This window comes from Otolemur garnettii, unplaced genomic scaffold, assembly GCF_000181295.1.
Source record: "Otolemur garnettii isolate 467f Iridium unplaced genomic scaffold, OtoGar3 scaffold00003, whole genome shotgun sequence".
NCBI lineage: Eukaryota > Metazoa > Chordata > Mammalia > Primates > Galagidae > Otolemur > Otolemur garnettii.
The window spans coordinates 40,335,284-40,347,994 of record NW_003852398.1 but is presented as its reverse complement, the minus strand read 5'-3'; the positions used below and the strand labels follow the sequence as shown (position 1 = coordinate 40,347,994).

At 45.8% G+C, this 12,711-nt stretch overlaps 1 protein-coding gene across 1 annotated transcript; it reads right to left on the bottom strand.

Annotated features, from left to right (window-relative positions):
- Window positions 1-9,533: 9,533 nt before the first annotated feature.
- NEUROG1 (neurogenin 1) lies at window positions 9,534-11,202 on the bottom strand. Its single transcript, XM_003782176.2, has one exon. It carries the CDS (start codon window positions 10,958-10,960, stop codon window positions 10,226-10,228), a length of 735 nt encoding a protein of 244 aa, XP_003782224.1. The 5' UTR covers window positions 10,961-11,202; the 3' UTR covers window positions 9,534-10,225.
- Window positions 11,203-12,711: the final 1,509 nt, after the last annotated feature.

The window sequence follows — 12,711 nt, the reverse complement described above, 5'->3', positions numbered from 1 at the left end:
TAATCTCAGCTACTCAGGAGCCTGAGGCAAGAGGATCACTTGAATCCAAAAGTTTGAGTTTGCTGTGAGCTCTGTTATGACAGCACTCTAACCAGGGCAACAGAGTGTAACTGTGTCTCAAAAAAACCCCCCCAAAACCAAAAAACCCCCAAACTCTGCCTAACTCAAGGTCACAGTGATCTTTTCCCCATGTTTTCTTCTGAAAGTTTAATAATTTTAAGTCTTACCTTTTGAGTTAATTTTGTATATATTATAAGGGATGGACTGAGGTTTGTTTTATTGCACATAAATATCCAATGATGTCTCAGTACCATTCATTGTAAACACGATGATGTCTCCATTGAATTACCTTGGCACCTTTGTCTAAAATCAATTGACTATATATGTGGGTTTATTTATTTACTTGGTGTCATTGATTATTTATTTGGTTTTATTGATCTCTGAGTCTATTCTGTCATAAGTATCACACTGTCTTGGAATCAGGGGGTGCACATTGTCCAACTTTATTCTTGTTTTTCAAAACGGTAGATGTAGATGATTGAACTTCTGAGCTCAAGCAATCCACGTGCTTCAGTGGATCTATCTGCAAATCATGACAGCTTTATTTCTTCTTTTCAAATGTGTATGCCTTTTATTTCTTTTCCTGGATTTATTCCACTGGCAGGATCTTCAATATAATGTTGAATAGGTGTGGTGAGGGCAGACTTTGTTTTGCTCTTGATGTTAAGGAGAAAACTTAATTCAGTCTTTCATGGTGAAGTATAATATGAACATTTCTTTCATAAATTTCCTGTATCATGTTGATAATAATTTCTAGTTTTCTGAGAGATTTTTATCATAAATGGATGTCGGAGTTTTTCAGATGATTTTTCTGTATCTATTATAGTGATTACATTGTTTTTTAGTATGTTGATAGAGTATGTATTACATTAGTTAATTTCAGATATTAAACCAAATTTGCATTCTTAGGATAAAGCGCCCTTAGCCATAACATATTTACCCTTTTTATGTACTGATGGATTTGATTTGCTAATATTTTGTTGAGGTTTTTACATATATGTTCTTGAAGAACATTACTTATAGATTTCTCTACTTGTAATGTCTTTGAATTTGATATCAGGATAATGTTAACCACAAAAGATGTGTTAAGAATGTTCTCTCCTCTTTTCTAAAAAAAATAATTTTCAATAGCGTTGATATAATTTCTTCCTCAAGTATTGGATACATGCTATGGACTAAATTGCGTTCCCCCACCTAACTTTGTATGTTGAAGCCCTAACCCCCAACATGGCTATAAATGGAAATGGAGCCTCTCATGGAGTAATTAAGGTTAAATGAGGTTATAAAGTTAGGGCCTCTATCCAATGGGATTAGAAGTCTAATTAGAATTCTCCTTATGAGAATCTAGATTCACACTCATGCTTACACTTTTCTCTCTCTCCACACAAATGCACTGAGAAAAGTCCAGGTGAGGACATAGTGAGAAGGCCATCTGCAAACGAGGAAGAGAAAACTTAACTAGAAACCAAGTCAGCCAGAACCTTGATCTTAGGTTTTAGCTTCTAGAACTGTGAGAAAATAAATTTCCATTCTGTTAGCCACTAAGCCACTTCGTATGCTATGGTACTTTTTTCATAGCAACCTAAGCTGATCAACACAATAGAATTCCTCTGTAAAGCCAGTTGGGCCTGGAGATTTCTTTGTGGGAAGGATTTAATCACAAATTTCTTATTCATATTACCTATTTCTCTTAAATGAAGGTAATTTTTAATTTCTGAAGAAATTTGTTCATTTCATTTAAGTAATCAAATGTATTGGCTGTTTGTAGAGTTTCCCCCCTTATCTTTGTAAGGTCTGTATGGTCTGTAATAATGTTCCTGCTTTTGTTCCTGATTTGGGTAATTTATGTCTTTTCTCTTTTTGTATTGCTTAGTTTGGTTAGAAGTTTATCAATTTTATTGAGTATTTTTTTTAAAATCAGCTCTTAGTTCAGTAATGTTTTCAAAGCAATTTTGGAACTCTTTTTTTTTTTTTTGGAATGGCCATCAGAGTTGTTATATGAGGTCTGACAATTAAGTTTGTGAACTTGTCCTAGAAGTGCTTTGAAGGATAGAGTAGGTGCTGGCATCAGTGCATAGCTTCCCAAGGGAAGTACTTTGAAGGTAACTGTAGTGATATTCAGCAATGAGGTATGTAGCACATTTTCTAGGATAAGTTCACAAACGTAATTGTCTAACCTTGTGTATCCTTCTCTCTGCTAGCTTTAAGTTTTTCCTTATTTTGGCTCATGCCCATAACCCCACCACTGTGGGATGCTGAGGAGGGAGAATTGCTTGAGCTCAGAAGTTCAAGACTTGCCTGAGTTAGAATGAGACCCCCAACTCCTAAAAAAATGAAAAACCCAGCCAGGCCTGAGGTGACACCTGTAATCCCAGTGACTTCTGGAGGCTGAGGCAGCGGGATGCCCACAGCCCAAGTCTGAGGTTGCAGTGAGCTCTGATGCCATTGCCCTCTGCTCAGGGCATAAGGTGGGGCTCTGTCTCAACAACAACAACAACAACAAAAAAGCAAAGAAATAAAAATAAAAAATAAGCAAAGAAAAGAAATTTATATTATTGAGTACAAATCTTTTTTTCTAATAAAGTTCTCCCAAAGCACTGTTTTAGCAGCATCCCATAAATTCTGAAATGAATGAATTTTTAATTTTCCTTTTCATTCAATTAAAAATATTTTCAGATTTATCTTGTGAATTCCTCTTTAACTAATGGGTTATTTAGAAGTGTGTTGTTTAATTTCATTTTATTTTCACTTTTGGCTTATTAATTATATCTCTTTTAATATTTTTGTTCACTTAGGGTTGACAATTTATATTGCTAACTCATCTGAATCTGCCTTCAAAGAATATTATACCACTTTATGTAAAGTGAAACAATCTTATCAGAGTGTACCGCCCATTCCTCCCTCCAAGTTTTAGGAATATTTTTGTCATATACTTTATGTTTACATATGTTATAAGCTCCACAATACATTAATACGTATTTTATTTTACACAGCCAATTATATATATATATGTGTGTGTGTGTATATATGTACACATATGTATGTGTGTGTTATATATATATAATTTCCTGGGTTAGAGTACAGTGGCGTCAACACACCTCAAAGTTTTGGGCTTTAATAATTCTCCTGCCTCAACCTCCTGAGAAGCTGGGACTATAGGCCTATAAGTGCAATAAGCACATGTCACTATGCCTGGCTAGTTTTTAAAAAATTTTGTAGAGATGAGGGTCTCACTATGATGATCTTAAATTCCTGGCCTCCCAGAGTGGTGGGATTATAGGCGTGAGCCACCATGCCCAGCCTCAATTATCTTTTAAAGTGACCTAAAATTAGGGGGAAAAAGAGTCTTTTACTTTTATTTTTTAACATTTCTTTCACTCTTCATTTCTTTGTGTACATTCAAACTGTCATCTGACATCATATCTCTTAAGGACTTTTTTTTTAATTCAAGGTTTCTTTCCTTTCTCCCCTATTCTCATAGTCACTCAGTACAACACTTCGGCTCTGCTCACCAAAATGTGTGTGGGGATTTTCCCCACCAGCAATCAATTTTACAGTGCATTCTCCAGCAGACACCAGCAGGGTGTCCTCTAGTGCAATTCAATTCTGATACTATCTACTTGGGAATGGCATTAAGGCCCAGAAGTTGAGGGCTCAGTCCCATAAGACTGTCACCACTTCAGATGCCAATCATAACTCCCAGGCTATGAGCTATATGTTTCTGACTGACGACTATAAATTGGAGTTCCTGTGACTCTTTCCTTGGGTTTGATGAATTTGCTAGAGTGGCTCATAGAACTCAAGGAAACAATTTATTTTCATTTACTGATTATAAGTAATATTTTGAAAGCTATAGATGAATAACTAGGAAGAAAAGATACACAGAGTGAGGTATGAGGGGAGGGACACAGAGCTTCCACGCCCTCTCCAGGAGTGCCGCTCTCCATGTGTTTAGCTAATCAGAAGCCCATCCAAAACTTGTTCTTTATGGAGACTTCATTACATAGACATTATTGATCACATCATTAGCCATTGGTGATCAATTCAACCTTTAGCCCCTCTTCCCTCCCTAGAGGTTGGAAGGTGGAGTTGAAAATCACAATTCTCTATTCATGCCTTGGTCTTTCTGGAGCTCAGTTCCTGTCTTAAAGCTATGTAGAGACACCCAACCACCAGTCATCTGATTGTCATTCTGGAGATTCCTGAGAGACTGACACATTCTCAGAGGAGGATGGAGCGGCTAAGTCTGCCTAGGATGCCTAGGATGTCTGAGAAAGCTTCAGAGAGGAGATGATGGAGAAGCTGCAATTTGATGGATGAGTCAGGGATGTAGCCAGATAGGAGACAACTGTGTAGAAGATTTAGAACCATGAAAGGCCCTCCTATGTTTGGGGGGGGTGATGAGAAGGCTCTTGTGGTTCAAGCCTAGGTGATATGGAGGGGGTGAGTCAGTGTATGAACCAAGCATCTGGATTTAGTTCTAGGAAGGGCCAGGTACAGTTTTTCTTTGGCACAGAATGCTTTTACTGGTGTCTTTGAGGAGAAGGCTATGAATAGATTTAAGATGTGGCCTACCTTGGTTTTTGGGTTCTCACAGAAGCAGATGTTAAGATAAGGATTTGAGCACGTAGTTCTCATTAGGGGCTCAAGCTGAAGGGGTGGCCACTTTCTCAGTTCTGCTGTCTTCAAGCAGAAAGCAGAATCTGGAAAGCAAAGGTGGAGACAGAGACAAACCACGGAAGTGTAACAAAAGCTTCCACTTGTTTGTGGCATAGCTCTGTGTGCTTATAGCCCATTGGCCAAAGCCAGGTCCTGATCAGCCTTTAGAATGGGAAAGATCATTAGCTTATGTAGAACAGCTATTAAATGTGGGGAGGGAACCGACAACTGTGAACAACAGTACAATCCACCAAGCCCATGTACAATAGCTGTTTAGGCTGTGTCAAGGTGAGCTTAACTTAACAGACTCAAGCAGAAATTATTATGAGCCAGCTGCAGCCTCTTTAGAGAGTGAAGATCAAATCTGAGTTCATAAAGCAGTGAATGCTCTGGCTTCTATCTTTTTCTTGTGTCTTAATGACTTGGGACCACCTTGGCATTATCTGGATACATGGCCCTTACTCTTAAGGCCAGCAGATGTCAATAACACAGAGGGCTTTGCCTCCACTAGAGAGTGACCTTAGCAGGCAACCAGTACTGCCGTGTCCCTACCAAAAAGGATGTCGTAAGCTCAGCCATCTGAAACTCTAATATCCAGTTTGGGCATCTTGCCTCCAGGATTGCCTGGCTCCTGGCCATCAGCCCAGCAAGCAGCAGGTAAGCTCAGTGCTTGAGTGTTTGTCCTGAGTCTCTCTAGCAAGTGACAGCTCCTAAAGTGACATGTACCTGATCATATTATTGGTTTATGCTCATTGCAGGCCATTGGTAAAACTCACCAAGCACATCTTCTAGTTTAAAATCTTCAACATTAGTCTCTTTGATGTTGAACTTAGGGCTTTGATCTCCTGCTTGTCTGAGGTTGGAGCAACCCCAGCAATACTTTCTAAAGGAAGTCTAGGCTGCGGTAAGACCTACAGGACTTTCTAGGCAGATATGCATTGGCAAAGAAATTGATTTTTGCTAAGGGGATGCCCTGCAAACTGACAGTGAAGGTTTTTGCCAGACAACTCAGGCTTAACCCTTAAGCCCTCTGAAGCTAGTTCTCACCTACCTCAGTCAGAGGAGTGGGGGAAATGTGCTATTTTCCCCATTCAGCCCCAGGCCCCACATGGCAGCTTTGGCTCTGCCTTCTGCTATGATCCAGCTTACTCCTGGATCGGTCTGGGCCTCACAGCTAAGCTTGTGGCTCATAACATTTCTTGCTTGGTTTCATTGTTATTTCTTGAGTGACAGTCTATGAAACAGCAGGAATGCTAGATCAGATTATCTGGGTTCAAATCCCAGCTTCATAGCTTACTTGCTGTGTAGTCTTAAGCAAGTTACTTGAGTGCGTCTTGCTTCCTTCATCAATAAAGATAATGATACTCAACCTCATGGGCTGTGAGAATTAAATGAATAAATGTGTGCAGTGTGTTTAAAACAGTGTGCAGAACAGAGAGTAAGTGCTCTGTAAGTGTTAGCTGAGATGGCGATGATGACAGAAGTGTTACTGAGGGCACTGCCCATGACATCACAAGCCCCACCCCTCCCCTCCCCTCATTATGAATTTTCTTTGAGGCATTTTGCTTAGGCCCCAATCTGGACAAAGTGATGGTCCTCTTGAGCACCAAACTGGCTTTATCTTATGGACACAGAGACTTGTGTTTCCGTTTTGCTTTGGGTGCTAACTTCAGGCAAAGATAACTATTTCCCTCAGTCTTTGTAGAGGAATTTGTGGGCCGGATTCTCGGTCCTCACTGCTCCTGATCCGAATTCTCGAAGTCATTCTTCACTCCTCTCTTTTCATACTTGACAACAAATCCTGGTGTTTCCACTTTCAAACTGTGTCCTGATTCTGCCCACTGTTCATCACTTCTGCTGCTATCTGCCTTTCTCCAGGACTGGTGTACAGATGCTTGGTTGGGTCCCAGATTCTGCCCTGGCCCCTAAAGTCTATCATCCATGTCACAACCAGTGTGGCCTTTGAAAGTACAGGGCAATTCCTATCATTCCTATCACTCCTTTGCTTTCAAGCCTGCAATCACCTTGAGGAAAACAAAACAAAACAAAACAGCCCTTATAATAGTTTACAAGGCTCAAGGTGAATGGCACTGCCCCGTCTCGCTCTCCCCTGGGCCTGCTCATGCCCTCTGCTCCAGCTCTGTCAGCCTCCTTGCTGGCCCTCAGTACAATGTGCATGGCCAGGGCTTTCCCCTTGCTGGACCTTCTCCCAAGGATGTCCCTATGCCCACCACAGGCATGGTTTGCTCCCTCCCTCTCTTCATTCAGGCCTCCTTTCCTATAACCTCATTCAAAGACCTTCCCTGACCATCTTTTATAAAAGAGCCATCTCTCTTCCACCCTGAAATTTCATCTTTACCAAGTTTGATTTTTTTTTTCCTCCTCAGTACTTACCACAATCTTTCCCAAATTTGTTGTCTCTACTCACTAGTGTGTAAGCTCCTTTTGGTCAGGGACATTGTCTGTCTCGATCACTCCAGTGCCTAGAAAGGTGCCTAGCACATAGCAAGGGCTTGATAAAGAGTCACATGTCTTCATACTATTTCATCCTAATCTTCCCTTCCCTTGGCTCTCAAAGGCTTGCAAGCAGTGTATAAAGATATATACATTACACGAGGACAAAAACAAGTGAAGAGATCAAGGGAGAGAATAAATAAGCCCTCTGAAATGCCTGCCGATTGCTTGGTGAAAATTTGGTTAAGGATAGGGAAGCCTGACTGTCAGCAGGAAGACCTATGCTCTCTCATTGATTAGGATATTTTAATAACTCCCTCCTTGCCTTCAGGATGAATGAGAAGTTGCTGAAGGAAGAAAGAGGCCCCTGAGCTGGGGCATTTTAAATTGCCCTCCTTCTTTTTTCCTATTTGAGAGCTCCAAGGGCTGCATGTATATGCTTGCTTTCTTAGGAGAAGAGTATTAAACAGCAAGCACAGAGTTGCCTCTAAAACCAATGTTGTTAAAGACTTTTCTTTATGGGAAGGGTCTCTGGGTCTTGCACCTTGAGTTGTGAGTCAATTGTGGCAACCAACTAGGGAATGACAGTGGTCACGGTGTTCCCCCATGGTTTTCAGTGCTGACCGGGCATCGGCAGCTGAGCACCTACACCAGCTGTTTGCTGATGCTTTCCTCAAGGATTTTGGACAATGATAAACACAGAATGTTGTTTTCTTCCTCTGTCCCAGACCTGTGTACTTAGATTATGGCTGATGACTCTCCATGGAGGCCTGCCCCTCTCTAAGACCCAGCCTGGGCCCCTCAGAAAGCTAGAGGGAATCATTCCCAAACATCCTATATATGAGAGCAGGAAATCTAATGCAGACTGCTCGTGCCTTTTGCTCTAAGAAAATGCAAAGCTAGTAGACTGAATGAATTCTGAGACAGGCAGTAGAGTGGGAGCCTGGGCTGGGTCATTTTAGAGATACAACTCTTTCCTTGGAGATTTTAGCAGAAGTGATTCTATTCTCAGCCCACCAAACTTCAGGAGCTTTTCTTGGAGGACTCGCTATCTCTGCTTTGGACAATTACAGAAGGCATCTGTCTTTCCAGAATCTTCTGTAAAGTAGCCTTTTTATCTGAAGGAGGTTGCCTTGCCTATGGCTGGGCTGACTGATGCCTGTGGGGACCCAGCATATGACCCTGTGGTCCTGACTTATCACAATGTGTGTGAGGAGGGCAAACCCCTCCACAAGGGGAATATACTGTCAGTGGCCTTACTCTGGCCCTTGGGTCAGAGTCATTCTAATATTATAGGAATAGAGTTATTATAGTACTATAGAATCCATTTTCCTCAACCCATTCCCACCCACCCCCACCTTGCCACTAAATAATTATCTTCATGAAAAGGAACACCCAGTGGGAAAAAATTTTGTCTTAGTGTAGGGTAACTTGTGAGCTGGGTAAACAGTCAGTGACAGCATTTAGGAACTACCTCTTGTAATTATCTATATTCTAAAATTCAAAACAAAAGCTGCTACTGGCAGCACTGTTAGCTAATTGTCAGACAACAGACAAACACACTACAGCCAAGAAAATCCCCACTGAGTTTGAGTGGCTGATTTCTCTGGCAGCAAATGAAAGATTTGGCTATCACCCCTGAGGACAGGCTGAGCAAGCTCAGCACCCAAGCCCTCTCTCTGAATGCCTCCCCCCCCCCACTGTGACTCAGTGGGGGATATGTGTGTGTTGTGGGGCTCAGACACCCTAGCTTACAATCTTAACGCAGCTGCATGCCCCACTCAGGACACCACACTGGCATAATTCATCCCACACCTCACAGCCAGGGCAAACCCAGTCTGGATGGACAGCAACTTGGAGGCATTGTTTACAAATCAATTTCCCCCTCTAAATAGGCTGTTATAAGAGTGGACCCTTCTGTTTGCCTAGCCTAGGCCCACCTGGCACTGGGGCTTCCTAGCCAGTGGTCACACTGTATTGATCCTTCTAATCCCCTCTCTTTGAAACACAGAGCCAGCTGATGTAGAGTTCCTCAAAAGAAAGACTCTCCCACTCCCCCCACCTCTACAGGTAGCTGTGTATCCGGGGCTAATTCCCTACTAAAAAGTCTTAATTGGCTTATGCAGAGCCTGAAAGATCTCCCTTGTGTTTACAACTGAAAGGAAATGATAGATCCCAAATGCCCTAGTCTGTCTTTATCCATTTCTTGGTGGAAGTCAGGTGCGTTTTATTTTTAATTGTTTTTGAAACAAGACTGGAGGGCTTGAAGGTGGGCAGGATAGTGTTTCACTTTAGTGGTCCATCCACTGAGGGAAAGCAAGAAAAGCCCCGGAGACACTAACATTAGACAAGAAACTCAGTGACTTATTTTTCACTTTGTTTTTATTTACACGAAGTATCTGCAGTACAAAATGTAAACTTTGATAGCTCATAATAGAATAAACTCTTTATGTACAAAAATACATTTTCATATGAATGAAGCATCTTGAATAAATTAAAGTACTCTCCAGCCTGGTGCCTGAATAGCTAAGCAAGAGTCTCCGTTCTTCCTAGAGCGAGCCTGCAGTGGTGGGGGGCGGGATCCATAATGCATGAAGCCCGCGCCTTGTCTCTCCTTTTTAAGCCTTTTCATTGTATTGTCAGCCGGCTCAAACCGAATTTTCATGCTCGTTTTTCTTCATTAGAGTTCTACAAATTGTAAAATTGACTTTTCACCTCGTCTTCAGGGGCTGATCTGTCCCTTTTCTAAATCACACTGAAGTGGTGGCTGGGGTCAGTTGTGAGCCAGCCACAAAGGAGGTTTTGTGGAGTTCAGAAAGTGCAAAAGGAAAGGCCGTCCAGGGGCGAGCAGGAGGGGCCCAGAACTGAGGGCTGGAGAAACAGACCAAGGCGGCCGCAGAGAGGGTGCAGCGACCTGACAAGCGGCTCAGGAATCCCTCATCCCTTTAAAGCTCCCGCTTCCTCCCTCCACCTAGACTGGGGGCCACAGCTGGGGCCTAATCTATTGCCTGTTGACCGAGGGAGGGGAAAGGTAAGGGTGTCTACCAAGGGCCTAGTGGTAAGGGATGAAGCAGGGCGTCGTGTGGAGCAAGTCTTTGGGCAGTCCTGGGAAGGAGAAAAGGGGGTCGCCGGGGCCATAGGCGAAGTCTTCGGAGGTGGCCGGGCTACTGGGGTCAGAGATCGGCGAGGCGGCAGCGGCGCAGGGGGAGGCGGCGGCACCGGAGCCCCAGGACTCTGCGTCGCTGGCGGGGCTTGGGGGCCCGGGCAGGCAGGGGGCGCACTGCGGCGGCAGGAGGCGCTCCCGGGCACTGCCCCCGGACAGCCCTTGATCCGCTAGGCGCAGAGTCTCGGCTAGAGCCCAGATGTAGTTGTACGCGAAGCGCAGCGTCTCGATCTTGGTGAGCTTGGTGTCGTCTGGGAACGAGGGCAGCACGCTGCGCAGTGCGTCTAGCGCCGCGTTCAAATTGTGCATGCGGTTGCGCTCGCGATCGTTGGCCTTGACGCGCCGGCTCCTGCGTAGCGAGTGGAGCAGCGCCTCGGAGCGCACCCGCGCCCGGCCCCGGCGCCGCCGCCGCTCCTGCTCCTCGTCCTGCGCCCCTGGAACATCGGATGCCCCAGAGATCCCGGGTGTATTTCTGCGGGCCGGCGCAGGTGGCCCAGACGCGGAGGCTGGCGGTGGTAGCTTGGCACAGTCTTCCTCGTCGGTGAGGAAGCCGGACAGATCGCTGCTGCTGCTGCTGGCACAGTCGAGGTCTGAGAGGCAGGTGGTCTCTAGAGGAGCGGGCATCGTGGCGCTGGGCAGAACGGACAGATGGACAGGAAGGCGCTCAAGAAGACAGACGCCTGGGCCGAGGGCAGGGCCACCGCACTTACGCTGACAGCCGGGGGTTACTGTGTGGCGGCTGCCGGCGCGAGGGCCTAGAATGGCTCAGGAGCGCACGGAGAACTTGGCCTCGCCTGCACGGGCCACGCGCCCGGCCGGTCTCCCGAGTGATGTCGCCGGCGATGAGATCAGCTCGTGTGAGCACCGAGTGTGGCACACGACCGGCCTCAGGACCCCTTAAGTACCCGGCGCAACAATGGGCATCCCCCCTCCCTTGCCACCTCCGCCCCCGCGGCAGCCGGGGTGAATGAAGCGAGGCGTCAGGTCAGCCCCGTGCGGCGCCCGGGTATTTGCATAATTTATGCTCGCGGGAGGCCGCCCTCGCCCCTCCCCCCTCCCGGAGTGTGCCCGTAATTACCGCCGGCCAATCGGCGGCGTAGAGCGGCCGCGGGGGCCAGCTCCAGCAAAGCCGACCAGGTCGTCTCCAGGAGGTGAAACGGAGGCGGGGGCGGCCGGCGATTAGCTGCAGAGGCACGCTCCTCCCGGAGCCGGCCTGGCGACCCACTCCCGGCTGGGATGCAGAGGCGGGGCGCGGCAAGCAGGAAAGTGTGAGCCGCGCCGCAGAGTTGCAGAAACCTGCAGCCCACGGGGAGTTTGGGTTCGCATTCCCACTCCAGCTGCTGAGTAGCCGCGTGGCTTTGCGCAACAGACTTAGTCCCTCTGAGCCTCACTTTGCCAATCTATAAAGTGGGACACAAGTTTACCCTGTGGAGAACGATAGGAGGTGAAAATGTTTCCAGGACACTCACCAGGGCACTTTTGTAACAGAGCACTCAATAAATGGTTGTGTTATGCAGCATCCTCAGAACGGGGGAAAACCGTATTCAAATAGACGGGAGGGGGCCAGGTGAGAGCCATAGAACACTGCGCTGGCATAGGCACCCCCTCCCCCACCGCTTTACCCAGGTTGATGAAGAAAGAGTGGAAAGAGTCTGTTGACCTTCATCTGAAGTATAGGGAGAGGAGTGTGGAAAAAAGGATCAGGTGGTTTCCCTGGTTGGGTTGAGTCTTGCCCACATGGTTCCCTTCTATCCCCTGCCTTCTTCTCCTCCCTGCACTCTCCATCCCAATTCTTAAGCTATTAGAAGTATGAGAGAGCTCGGCGCCCATAGCACAGTGGTTACGACGCCAGCCACATGTACTGAGGTTGGCGGGTTCCAATCGGCCCTGACCAGCTAAACAACAAAGACAACTGCAACCAAAAAATAGCTGGGCATTGTGGCAGGCACCTATAGTCTCAGCTACTTGGGAGGCTGAGGCAATAGAATCTCTTAAGCCCAAGAGTTAGAGGTTGCTGTGAGCTGAGATGCTACGGCACTCTACTGAGGGCAACATTGTGAGATTCTGTCTGAAAAAAAAAAGTGTGGGAGCTTCCCTCACGTGTCTTCTCCTGTCCAGTAAGGACTTCTTTGTCCCAGTCTCTTGGAGTGGTGCTTGGATGGACACCACAGTGGTGCTTTGTGACCACCACAGGGTGAGCTGGCAAGGGCACCTGGGTTCCCTGGCCTGAGAGAGAGCTAGCCCATCTGGGCAGCCAGCACATGGTGGAATCCCTTCCCTCAACCTCCTTTTCACCTTTGATGTCATAAATTTGTCTATGCCAGCAGGTCTTTACTCTGCATGTCAAGAATCACTTTTCTCTGGTCACCAACCCT